Here is a 12,802-nt window from a genome sequence, read left to right on the forward strand (position 1 = left end):
TTGGCTGAATGAAGACATGCCTTCGAAGAAGGAACTGGGAGATTCTGTTTTCCAGTATGGTTGATGCAAGCTGAACAGTGTAATAGCACAGTATGCAGCATGCAACTGCTTTAGGGTGTGGTGCAATCAGAAAACGATGTACAAGAGAGACATTGTTTGAGTACTTACTCCTGTCATGCTTGGTGTTTTTAGGTTTCCTCAATAGCACAAAGTTAGCGGCTTTAGTCTCCAATCTAGGGCATGTTCTATGCTTTGTTATCTCTTTGGAAGAAGCATTGCTGTGACTTTGCAAAATTCATTTCAAAGTTCTTTTAAAAGAGCTTTTCTGAAGAGTAAATGTTTTATACCCCTTTATCATCATGCAGTTGAAAACTCATGAACAGCTGAAGGTCATTATGAAGGTTTGTTGCAAACAAACTCATGTATGAGCTGGTTGTAAAAATACCTTACTTGTTCATTATTTGCAATGTTTCAAACATGCAGGTGGAGTCTATTGAGGACTACGATGAATATTGCCACTATGTGGCAGGGCTTGTAGGTCTAGGGTTATCACGGCTGTTTCATGCTGCTGGTCTGGAGGACTTGGCCCCAGAATATCTTTCCAACTCCATGGGATTATTTTTACAGGTTTGTGCTTTTTCAATAGCTGCATTCTTATGTGATATAGATGCAGGATTAGCCTACGTATATACTACAACCAACCGTTTATGTCATAGCTGCAAGATTAATCTATTTATGAACAAATGCCTAGGACCTAATGCTAAAATGATTGCATTGCAGAAGACAAATATCATAAGAGATTATCTGGAGGATATCAATGAGCTTCCAAGGCCACGCATGTTCTGGCCGAGAGAAATATGGGGAAAATATGCCTCAAAACTGGAGGTTAGCATCGTTAGCTTTTCTATTGTTTATACAGAAACTCTATCACCATGGTAAAGCTTGCACTTTCAAATCTGTTTCACCCTGATATGCTTGGTGAAGATGGTTTTTCAATTCTATATAAGCCTTGCACAGTTCGGGAAAACTTAAGTCTTTATCACTACCATTGATTCTTGCAGGACTTGAAGGAGGAAGAAAATAGTGAGGCAGCTGTGGAATGTTTAAATGATTTGATTACCAATGCATTAACTCATGCCCTTGACTGCTTGAAATATATGTCTGCACTCCGAGACCCTGCAGTGTTTCGCTTCTGTGCCATACCTCAGGTGCGTTCTGCACAAGTCCTGTAAGTGTTTCTGAAAAGAGAAAGTTTATGTAAGGTCATTTCCTCACGAGTTCATGTTTCCTGTAGATTATGGCTATGGGTACTTTGGCAGTCTGCTACAATAATGTAAAGGTCTTCAGAGGAGTGGTCAAGATAAGACGTGGTATGAGCATTTTATTCCTCGAGAATGTACATAATGTGCTCCAATCTTTGATCTGTTTCACAGAGTAGTTTATCTGCACCAACAAATTCTATACGTCCTCTGTTATGTTGTTAAAAATGATAAAGATGATTAATCATTGCTGATCCTTCTCTGTTAGTTCTTTTAAGCATTTCCCTTGTTGTGTCTGTCCTTCAGACTTACTTCTTACTTCATTGTCAAAATGTGTCTGCTGCCTCCACATTTTTTATGCTTGGGCATGGAGAAAGATTCTTCTGGTACTATAATGTTACCAGTGTATCGGGTGGAGCTGACCAGCAATAACACCACCACGCATACAGTGGGATAGAAAATAAATTTTGGGGAGGGAGAGGCATATTGGTGACCCTTAATATTAAGAGACCAAGCCTGATCTCCTAAAAGAAGATCTTTTTGTTCTTATTATCGAGAAGAGCTTTAGGTAGCTCGAGTTACCTTGTATCCTCTCCCACAATCCACAATCCACATGTTGTTGATGGCCACGTATGGCTTCATTCCGCATCGGAGCTTGACAAGACCAATTCAATAGTGCTCCAGCTGGAGACTGGTAAACTGGTTGTCCTGGACCAAGCAATGAATCCTCCACTAATGCACCTGGAGCCCTAATGGCCAACCGTAACGAGCTGAGCACTCTGACATCAACCCAGCTAGGGAATCCCACAAACATAAACCTGCAGCAGGGAAGCCCATAATAGTAGGGAGCCAAGTACCCAAGGCAATTGGCAGAGCAAGGTGCTCCCAGTTGCCCCCCCGTTGACCTATCATAGCAAGCATGGTGAGAAGATTTGGATTTGGTCCCGTAATTAGGACGGCAATTCCTCCAGATCCCCGCATCCCTCCGTGTGTTCTGGTCTCCCCCCTGTACACTGATTCCTACTGTGCACTCATGTCCAACTACCTGTAGTAACCCTCTCTGAGGGCTCTGATGTGTGCTTGTATAGTCTCTGCCAGTGAAAGTCTCTGCAAAGCCTCCAGGATCTGACCATAAGGAGGAAAGAAAGGAGCTAGGGAGGGAAAAAGGAAAGAAAGTGATATTTACGTCCTCAAAAGAGGTCTATGGGACCAAAAGGTATAACAATAAGCCCATGAAATGACCGAGTCATGGAAAAAAAAAAGTAACTACATAGATGATCATGTGAATATTGAGTTACAAGGTAGCCGTGTGGCTGAAGCATGTGATGTGGTAGTCCATACTATGTATCTCAGATACAAGTGCCTGGGCCCTGTACAAACAAAGAGGAGAGGAGTTACTCAGTTGGGGCTGCACCTATGACCTCACACATGTTTTCTACATCCACTGCACAACAGAGGGGGAAGGGTGTCCTTGTGTCTAGAGAGAATCTCTTGGATCTGGATAAGCTGTATGGAGGGCCGTCTGGATCTAATGGGCCTTGGACGTTTGGTGTGCTGTATCTGGAATGCTCTATCTAGTGTAACTTGTGGAAGTTGTGGTGGCTCTGGTCCTACCTAGTTTGTTTGGTAAGCTTCTCAGAGTCGGGGGCTCCTTGTGGTCGACATCTGATGTGTCACATGAAAGAATATAGTGATATGTGGCTGTGAAGTATCTGGAACTCGGCCTTGCTGAAAAGTAGATCTCTATGTCTGCGGAGATCCATTAGGTAGAGACTAAGGCAGTGCTGGTCCATCTCTGAAGAGGGAGGGAATCTCCCCCGTGTCTCATAGGACAGCAGGCATCAGGTTGGGACTAAGGCAGTGCTCCTTTGTCTCGACTTTTCAAGAGCAAAGTTTTCATACTGTCCTCCAATATGCAATACTCTCTATCCTCCGTGTCTCCACTCTCATGCGGTGTGATGAGACCCGATTACAATCTGCATGGGGTGTGACATGTTCCTATAAACTTTGAAGGTATCCAGCCTTCTGAATGAAGCCATCCTTTTTCGTCGATGGTCCCAATAGCCTGCATCTTTGGGAATAGGTGTGGTGGTGCCAATCTTGTAGTATGAGTGCGTAGACGACTGTTAGGATTGTCACGTGCATCCCGCACTTGGATGCCACGTGGACATATCTGAACAAGCATCAAGTGGCCCAAATTGGTCCCTTGTGAGTCCTAGTCCGGGACGAGTTAGCGAGGGTTCCACTCTAAGCGTTCAAGGTCAAGTGTGCAAGTCCCGTACACGGTCTTGGTCAAGTGTGCAAGTCCCGCATATGGTACAGTGCCAGTTCGTACTGCCAGTTCGTACTGTGAGTCACCCTCTGGAATGATGACAAGAGAGGCATCAAAGGCGTTTGGTATGAGGCGGGTATGGTACGCACCTTGAAAGACTTATATTTTTAAGAGACATTTTGAGACGTGTTAGAGGTGTCTATTTATATATATATAGTGATAGATAGATATATAGTAAAAGTTGAGAGATAGAGAGACTAGAGTGTATGTATGAGCCTTGAGGGAGGAGAGAGAGGGTGTGTATGAGAGAGGGAGAAAGAGTGTGTGAGAGAGTGACAAGTGTGTCTGTTTGGGTCTTGAGAAAGGCTTAAGGGAGGGAGGGAGAGTGTGTATGAGAGAGGGAGAGAGTGTATGTGAGAGGGGCTGCCTTGGGTCCTTAAAGTCCTTGTCTAGAGACTCAAATGGGCAGAAATAATTTATTTATTTATTTCTTGTTGATTGTGGACGCCTGGATCAAGGACTCAAATGTCTTGTACACCTTGAACGTCTCGAACTGTTAGAGGCGTGCCTCGTAACAACTATGCCAAGGGGTATACGTGGTATATAAAAGTCAATTGTCTGGAAGAGTGCATTTACTACCAAGGGTGTTGCACCAAAGTCTGCTAGTAAGATGGAGTGTGGGATGGATGGTTCTGCTAGTAAGATGGAGTGGTACGGATGGTTTAGTAAGATGGAGTGGTACGGATGGTTTACTCCAAATCATGGGGGAGAACAGCAGCACCTAAGCCTCTCAATCCTACCCCAGTCCTCCACTCCAAGATCCTGAAAGTTTAACCTCTCGTACGTCACTGCAGGAGTCATCGAAGTATCGAAAAGCCACCCCTTATTGCAGGGTTCTGGGAAGTGTGTGTGGAAACTGTCTCTTGAGGAGAGCTAGAGCAGCATGTCCCCTTGTCAGCTTGCCGTGTGCTGTTGGGCGCATGATAAAGAATAGGCCAGTGAATGTAAACACCAGGTTTTACATAGGATCTAATAATATCCACGGACTCCCTTGCATATGTGAAGTGATGCCCCGAGACTGGTGGATGAGATTTGTTAAATAACATAACGTTGGTCTTCCCAAGGTTCATTGTAAGGTAACATTGCTTGCAAAAATTTTTTATTTTTAAATCGTTGCCAATACTTGTTTAGAATTTTGTCAATAAGAACAGTCATGTTTGCTTTCAATTTTTTAGTTCTTCTTATTTACAAAGCTTTACTAGGAGCTTTCAAAGTATTTGTAGGTCTTGGTTAGCATTAGACATCTTTTACTTTCCTTTTCCAACAAATTACCTATAGGGCGGCACAAATTTTCTTGGGGTCCTAGTCTTTCAAAGATGTTTTCTTTTTTGAAATGTTATGTCCTCTTGTGTACCATTGTGTGGATCTTGTAATATTGGTGTCTTCATTTCTTATTTTTTTTCCCTGCCATTGTGATTGATTAAAAAATGGATACGACTATCTTTGCATTAGTGCATACTTATTACTTTGCTTACCCTATATGTGGGTCTATTTGGTGGGGAACTACTCGTCACTAAGTCAATGGAGGTAACTCTCTTGGCAATGCATCTGCATAACAATCTCTGTATGCATCTGAAAATTTCAGCCTATCACTCGTAAGAGTGTCTACGTTTACATCATTATATTCAACATTTTCATGTACAAAAACCAAGTATGCAGAAACACTCTTTCATTGTTTTATTAATTTGAACATGAGATACAACTGGGATAGAGTTTCGCTCTTGGCCAACATAAATAACATGCATGCGGCCCTTATGCATAAAAGTAATCTTGTTAGTTTTTTACTCATTGCGTGGCTCAATGTGGTGATGCCACGGCTTTCCCAGCAATATATCACATCCTTGCAATGGTGCAACCAAGAAATTCTCATGATTAAGATATCCTTGGATGTGTGCGCAACTTTTCAAAGACAGGGGTCACTTGCACTTGCTTTTACCCAATCCTCTCTTTGTCTTCCCTTGCACATTTGCCTTTTGTTGCTTCTCATTGTCCTTATTCTTATGCTTAGGACACTCACAAAACATGTGATCTTTGGTACCACATGAGAAACATCTATCCTCAATGGCATATTGCTCCCTTTGCTCTGGAGTGAGGCTAAACTTGTGCTTTTTCTGAGAGGCATCCTTAGGCTGCATATTTTTAACCTTCCTAACATTGTTTACATCTTTCACAAAAGGTTTAGCATGCTGTCCGCTCTTTTGTTGGTTATGCCCTCGCTTTTTCCTTGAAAGCATGGTCTCCTTTGCCAGAACGTTGCAATTTATGTTCCAATTGCTCGGTGGCAAGAGTGGCTGCTATATAGTCCTGCAAGGTAGCATTGTGGTGAGTATCAAGACCGGACTTGTAGACTGGTTGAAGTCTAGACTTGAACTTCCTTTTATGTTTGGGTTCATCCACAAACAAGAATGGTAAGGCCTCCAAGTAGATCTTCCAAAACTTGTTTACATATGTGTGCACGGACACATTGTCCGGGACTGTCCTTCTACTCAATCTTATCCCACTTGCTCATGATTTTCTCCACGGCATTGGGAGGCAAGAATTTGTATAAAATCTATCTTTAAAGTCCTCCCATGTCTAAACGGGGTTGCGTGAGAGATTTTCCGTGATCAGCCCTTTAGGAACATGCTCACATGGCGAGTCTTTGAATTCTCAGAGAACTCCTCATCACTGAAGGCAATGTCAAACTGGGTTATAAAAGCCATTGCCTTGCTAGCATCATAATACCCATGATAGGCTTAAAACTTCACAGATTTGCCTCATCTTCTAGCTTTCTCTTCCCCTTATCCAATGGGGTAGCAGTAGGTGCATGCACATGACCCTGACAAGAAACATGCGGCACGGAGGCATGTGCTCTATGCAATGGTGACCTGTGCAAAGGCGGCCTCCCAATATTTGCATTCACATAAGGATCCCTGCATGAGACTCATTCACCATGGGTATACACGGTGGCATGAGTGGCAGGTGATACATAATCAGCTTTGTTTGTCCCAACATTATGCATAACTTTCAGCCCATGACAGGGCTCATCTCTAGTCAATTCCATAGGCAAAGCACGGTGGCTAACATGCCTATCACTTTCCCCATGGGAAGCTTGCATCACATGTATATCATGTTTGCCACTCTCTTTGTCATGTACATTCCTTTGTTTTCCCGACCCATGCGGGGTGGAGGCTTGCTTGGAAGTCACGGAAGTCTCATCTTTGTGCACATAAGACTTGATCCTGTGAGATGCATTACCTGTCTCCCCATGCGAGGGTTCTTTCACACAAAGCTCCCTTGCATTGCCCTTCACTAAATCTACAGTGCGTATAAGGTGGTAGTTAAGCCTTAAGGGCTACCTCTCGGGGATTCATACCCAATTCCTTCGCCAGAGAATCCATAGTGTGTGCCACCATAGACTCGGCCTTTGTAGCCTCCATAAGCTTGTGAACTTGCGGGTTATCATACAACATCTTGAGCTCTTCTTTCCTAGCATACAATTGCCTTTTGACATGCTCAATCTCTGCTTTCAATTCATTTGGGTCATCCTGTTGCATCTTCTCTTTAGCTCAAGAAGGCTGTCCCACATGTATTTGCTCCTCTATATAACCTGCATACATTTGCTTATTGCCCAAGGCTTTAGAAGCATGAATACCACTTGCTTGGCCATGTGAACTAGTCCCTTGACCACTTTGTGTTAGAAGTCATCTCCTGTCTATTTGTATACACCAGGGCCTCTGTTGTGGGTGTGCTCGCCCGTATATCATTTTTCCACACACTTCCCGTATTTTTTCCCTATTTTTTTCAATTTTTCCTAGTGGTGGGAGGGCTGCCAGATGATGCCTGGAGCACCCCAATGCTGGCCGACTGGACTTTCTTCAGGCGTGGGCATCAGGGCTGCTGGCCGACTGCTTTTCTCCAGTCGTGGGCATCAGTATGCTGGCCGACTGCTGTTTTATCAGTTGTGGGGTTTTTTTTCCAGTCGTGGGCACTATCTGCTGCTGGCCGACTGCCCTCATGGAGTCGTATATATTGCCCCTCAGCCCCCACCACTTCCTCATTCAGTATTTCCGGGATCTTGTGTATAGAGAAGAGTTTACACACCTATCTCTTTGTGTTTCTTGTGCTGATTATTTTCTGCAGTCTACTTGCTCTTGTCTACCCAAGTTTGGTTATCATTTCCGCTGCATATTCTGACATGGTATCAGAGCCCTAGGCTCTAGGAGATCTTGGGCGTTTTTCTGAGCAAGAGGGGGAGCAACAGGTTGCTGATTGGTGGACTGTTTCGGGCTGAACGGGAAGAGAAGGTGCAAGAGTAAGGCGGGCAAAGGGGCTGGACAACCACTTGCAGATTTTCAGATTTTTTCCCACCCACCCACCCTTTCAAGTTACTCTCCGTGATGGCAGATTTACTAGAGATGGCTGAGAAGCATGTGAAGATTCCGACTCTCCCCACGTTCCCAGTGGATCGTCAATTGGACGGGTCCAATTACGGCATCTGGAAGGTCATGATGGAGTCAGTTCTGGACTCATACCTTGCTGATTTTATTATCATAGGGGTGCCACGGCCAGAAGCTGAGGAAGGGGAGTTATTATCGACGAGGAAGGACCGCGAGGCACAGGCACACGTGGGACCGTGTCAACGCCAGTGTCCGGTTGTTTATTTTCCTCAATTGCACACCACAGGTGATCAACCATGTGAAGCACATGACGCTGGCGAGAGGCATATGGGAGCACTTGGCTTCTTTGTATAACAGGGTGTCACCCATGAAGCGGATATCCTTGGAAGTGCAGATGCGGGTTATGAACCGTGCAAAGTCCTCGACGATGTGGGAACACATTAACAAGCTGCAGGCCCTTCAGTAGGAAGTCCTTCAAGCTGGGAAAGAGATATGATCCGAAGATATGGCCATCACGTTACTTTCCCACTTGCTTGGTCAGTATTCTGCTTTCTATTCCTCGTTGATCACGAGTGGCAGGCTCAGCACCATTACTTGGGAGGAGCTTGTGCCAATGGTCTTGGACCAGGAGGAACGTTTCACGAACCCTCCTCACGGCGGAGGTTCGGAGGCCTTAACTGGCCAACGGTCGAAAGGCCGTAATACCAACAAGGGCAAAGGGAAGGCTTCACTAGAGAAGTCTTCTGAGAAGAAGCCTGATCCAGAACGAGAGAAGCTGAAGGCCGAAAGATCTTGTAATGATTGTGGCGAGAAAGGCCACTACTGGAGGAAGTGTCCTAAGCGGACAGGGAAGAGTGCTGATATCACTTTGTACGTGAGAAGATCTTGGCGGGTGACATCTTGCTACTTTATTGTTCGACGGAGGACAATGCGGCGGACCTCTTCACGAAGTCTCTACCTCAGGCTACGCTCAGGCGGCACTCTAGCTCCCTTGGGTTGGTTTCACAGCCAGGAGCTGAGAGGGGTTGTTAGAAGTCATCTCCTGTCTATTTGTATACACCAGGGCCTCTGTTGTGGGTGTGCCCGCCCGTATATCATTTTTCCACTCCCCGTATTTTTTCCCTATTTTTCCCTAGTGGTGGGAGGGCTGCCAGATGATGCCAGGAGCACCCCAATGCTGGCCGACTGGACTTTCTTCAGGCGTGGGCATCAGGCTGCTGGCCGACTGCTTTTCTCCAGTCGTGGGCATCAGTATGCTGGCCGATTGCTGTTTTATCAGTCGTGGGGTTTTTTTTCCAGTCGTGGGCACTATCTGCTGCTGGCCGACTGCCCTCATGGAGTTGTATATATTGCCCCTCAGCCCCCACCACTTCCTCATTCAGTATTTCCGGGATCTTGTGTATAGAGAAGAGTTTACACACCTATCTCTCTGTGTTTCTTGTGCTGATTATTTTCTGCAGTCTACTTGCTCTTGTCTACCCAAGTTTGGTTATCATTTCCGTTGCATATTCTGACACTTTGTGCATGGCTGTCCATAGTGTTTGACGGCTGTCCACGCGGAGCCCAATACCCGACCGTTTCCCCAATCCCCACTGAGCTAGATAATCCAATGCAATGCAAATATGATGACAAGTTACCCAAACAAAAGTGTGGCGGAGTAGATTGTCGATGCCAGACTCGTCAAATGAGTCTAAATAGCATGGCTGCCAGTCTAATACGTCTGGAGGGAAGTGAGTGCGAAACTGGGCTTGGCTCTCACCCTCACAGAGACCGTGGCTCAAGCCTCTCTGGTACGAGTACACAGACAGGTACAGGTACATGAACAGGTACTGGTACGCGGAGTCAATAGCAGGTACCCAAACAGCTACACTTGGTGCTGGTTCACAGCACGTACATCTGGTACTGTAGATATAGGATGATATTCAGCAGGTATTTGTCGGTGCAGTAGGGTTTTCGGCATGTACTTGCAGGTACAATCGGGTCTTCAGCATGTACTTGTAGGTACAGTAAAGTTTCAGCATGTACTTGCAGGTACAGTTAGGGTTTCGGCATGTACTTGCAGCTACAGTAGGCAGCTACAGCAGTTACAGTAGGTGGCTAAGCAGGTACACAGTCAGGTACAGCAGGTGTTGCAAGTACACAGTCGGGTACAGCAGGGCAGCACTGTACGGCAGCAGAGAGAAGCACCTGGAGGTAGTCGACTTGCAGACTCCCAAGTGCCAAGGGGCACAGCCCACCTCAAACTGGGGTGGGCACCTCTTTTAATAGTTCACACATTAATGTGTGTTTACATGGCTAAGGGTGCCCCTAGGTTGGGTTGCCCATACTTGGTTCTCTTGGGCCCCGGGCATTGGCTAGGTGGCTGTGCCCGACTTAAATGAATGTGAATAGTAAAGGTTATTAAACCTTTACATTAAGGAACAAAGGTTTAGATTATTACTTATCACCTTTTCACATGCCACAAACCATGTCAGAATATAGGGCATTTGCACGGTTCATGGGTGGGCATCCCTTGCCTGTGAACTAATGTCATAGCAAGGAGTCACACGTAAACAAGTCATGTGAAAAACAGTTTCAAGCAGACAGATTTGTGCATATGCATTATGCAACGGATATATTATCCATTCTTGGAACCTGTAAATAGGTGGTCTTCACGAGCATGGAATCGGCTCAGTGGGAAGCCTAAACTGGGATCCTTGACAGTGGGTTCCACGTCCTGGCCACGCTATAGGTGACATGAGGCTTGGCCTCTCGTAGGTGACGTGAGCACTGACTCTTGGCTTCAGAATGGGCGGCACGAAGCTCCTTGGCCTCCCGTACCTTGGCATGAAATAGGGGAGGTACGGCACGAAATAGGGGAAGACCACTTGGGTGGCTAAATAATGACTGCTAAGTCAATCCTAGTCTCAAAAGCTTAAAACTAGCTTGTAAAAATAGTTTATTAAAGGAAGCGGGGTACCGTGTTCGACCAACCTGCACCCTTTTTCTTCTTTTTCAACCTCCTGATACGTGCACTTATTGTTGCAGGTTTGACTGCTAAGATCATGGATCAAACACACAACATGGCAGATGTTTATGGAGCCTTTTTTGACTTTAGTAGCATGCTCGCTGTTAAAGTAAGTCCACTGACCTTGGCCATGCCTTCATCATGAATTTCTAGTAGGTTTTCCACCTTTCTGTAGGAAAATCAAACTTTATATAAAAGCATAAACTTTACTGCTGGTAAATATACGTACTGTTGGTCTACAGATAAGTAAGAATGATCCATCTGCACAGAAAACACTGAATTGTGTGGAAGGTATAGAGCATGCATGTCGAGCATCTGGCACATTATCCAAACGGTGAGCTTTATTGTTGATACCCCCCTCCCCCTCCCTCCTCTCTCTCTTATATTCATATTTAATCGTTTTTGCAGGCCGATTTTTTCAAATAAAAGCAGCAAAATAGGCCATGAAGCCTTTTTGATGTTTTTCATGATCTTACTCCTGGTTGGGATGCTGTATATGGTCGGAAAGAGCTTATAAACTTGTGATGTTATATAGGCTTGATGTAATCTCTTGGAGCTTTTCTGCCTCAAAACTAAATTTACCTATTCTTGATAAGTTTTGTTTTTGCTTGTCCGTTTCTCCCTTTCTTTGCCCCCTTTCTGGTATGCTTCAGGGTGCTAATACATCGTCTAACATATTGTGGCAATTGAGTAGTCATCTGTGACAACATGCCAACAGCCTGGAATTCAGCCAAGTGTAACTCCTCCTCCAAACTTTTCGTCCATAAAGAGCTCCAAGAGAACTCAATTGGGTTGAGTGTTTGGACAGATTGACATTGTGTTTTTTTTTTTCAAATTTTGCAAATGTAATCTGGCCAGCTGTTGTGCAACTGACTCACGTTTTCGGGTGTCTACACAAATTTATGCATGATATACAGGCACTCCTTTGAAGCCAATACTCTTTAAGGAAGGGAACCTTTACATATATTAGCAAGAGCTCTCTCTCTCTCTCTCTCTCAGCAGTCATAGACACTTATGCTGGATATTCTGGATGGATGAGGATGATGATATCACAACCATATATGTGCATGCTTTTTTCGTACAGACTTGGAGATGTATCTTTTGTGTGTATTCACATGCTCACCATAGTGCACGCCATGCTGGAGATGGACCTAGTCTATTGTTTTGAATGAAAAAACTCAGTTTCACGTTAGTCTTTTTCCATGGTCCAGTACCACATTGAACTCTCGAACTACTTTTGGTCTTTTGAAGATGTTTGCTATAACTTTCTCTCTCTCTCTCTCTCTCTCTCACAGTTCCTTGGTATAATGATAAGGGTTGTTTCTCGTAAAGGGGAGCCATGCTATTCAAGTCCCTGACATGTACGTCTGCGTAGATGGAGTAGGCATATAAAACAGCTAACCGTAGAGCCTTGCTAGAGCCTTGAAAAAAGTCCACAAGCAGGGTTGGATATGATTATGCTCGTTGTTCGTTGTGTCATCTATGTATTGTAGGAGGATCTATGTATTCTTGGAGAGTGATTGTTATTGTGTACATAGCTTTTTTAAAATTGTGTTCTTGTGATTGTGCACATAGCTTTTTTTGAATTTCTTTAATTATTTTGAAGAGTCCAACAACCTGAGTGTACAATGTTTTATGTTTGTACTAGCATTTGCTCATGCTTTTCTTGATAGTGATAACAACTGTTGTTACTTATCTCACCGTCACCCTTGAACCCGCCACAATCCAAGAGCTACACTACACCATTTCAGTCTTTAATTGTATTGATGATGTTTAGATTGCCGTAGACGGAATTCTAAAGAAGTGTGTTATTGAGATCAACTCT

At 44.5% G+C, this 12,802-nt stretch overlaps 1 protein-coding gene across 1 annotated transcript in view; it reads left to right on the top strand.

Moving 5' to 3' along the window:
- The window catches only part of LOC147623722 (squalene synthase 8-like), a 15,816-nt gene extending 3,961 nt beyond the window's left edge, over window positions 1–11,855 (top strand). Inside the window, exons 6-12 of the mRNA XM_086820335.1 lie at window positions 484–627; window positions 781–885; window positions 1,062–1,208; window positions 1,295–1,370; window positions 10,998–11,086; window positions 11,220–11,311; window positions 11,386–11,855. Coding sequence (XP_086676461.1) covers window positions 484–627; window positions 781–885; window positions 1,062–1,208; window positions 1,295–1,370; window positions 10,998–11,086; window positions 11,220–11,311; window positions 11,386–11,494 — 762 coding nt within the window. The 3' untranslated portion in view covers window positions 11,495–11,855. The remainder of the gene's footprint in view (window positions 1–483; window positions 628–780; window positions 886–1,061; window positions 1,209–1,294; window positions 1,371–10,997; window positions 11,087–11,219; window positions 11,312–11,385) is intronic.
- Window positions 11,856–12,802: the final 947 nt, after the last annotated feature.

This window comes from Cibotium barometz, chromosome 26 (genome assembly GCF_041138505.1).
Source record: "Cibotium barometz isolate CiBa-2024 chromosome 26, ASM4113850v1, whole genome shotgun sequence".
NCBI lineage: Eukaryota > Viridiplantae > Streptophyta > Polypodiopsida > Cyatheales > Cibotiaceae > Cibotium > Cibotium barometz.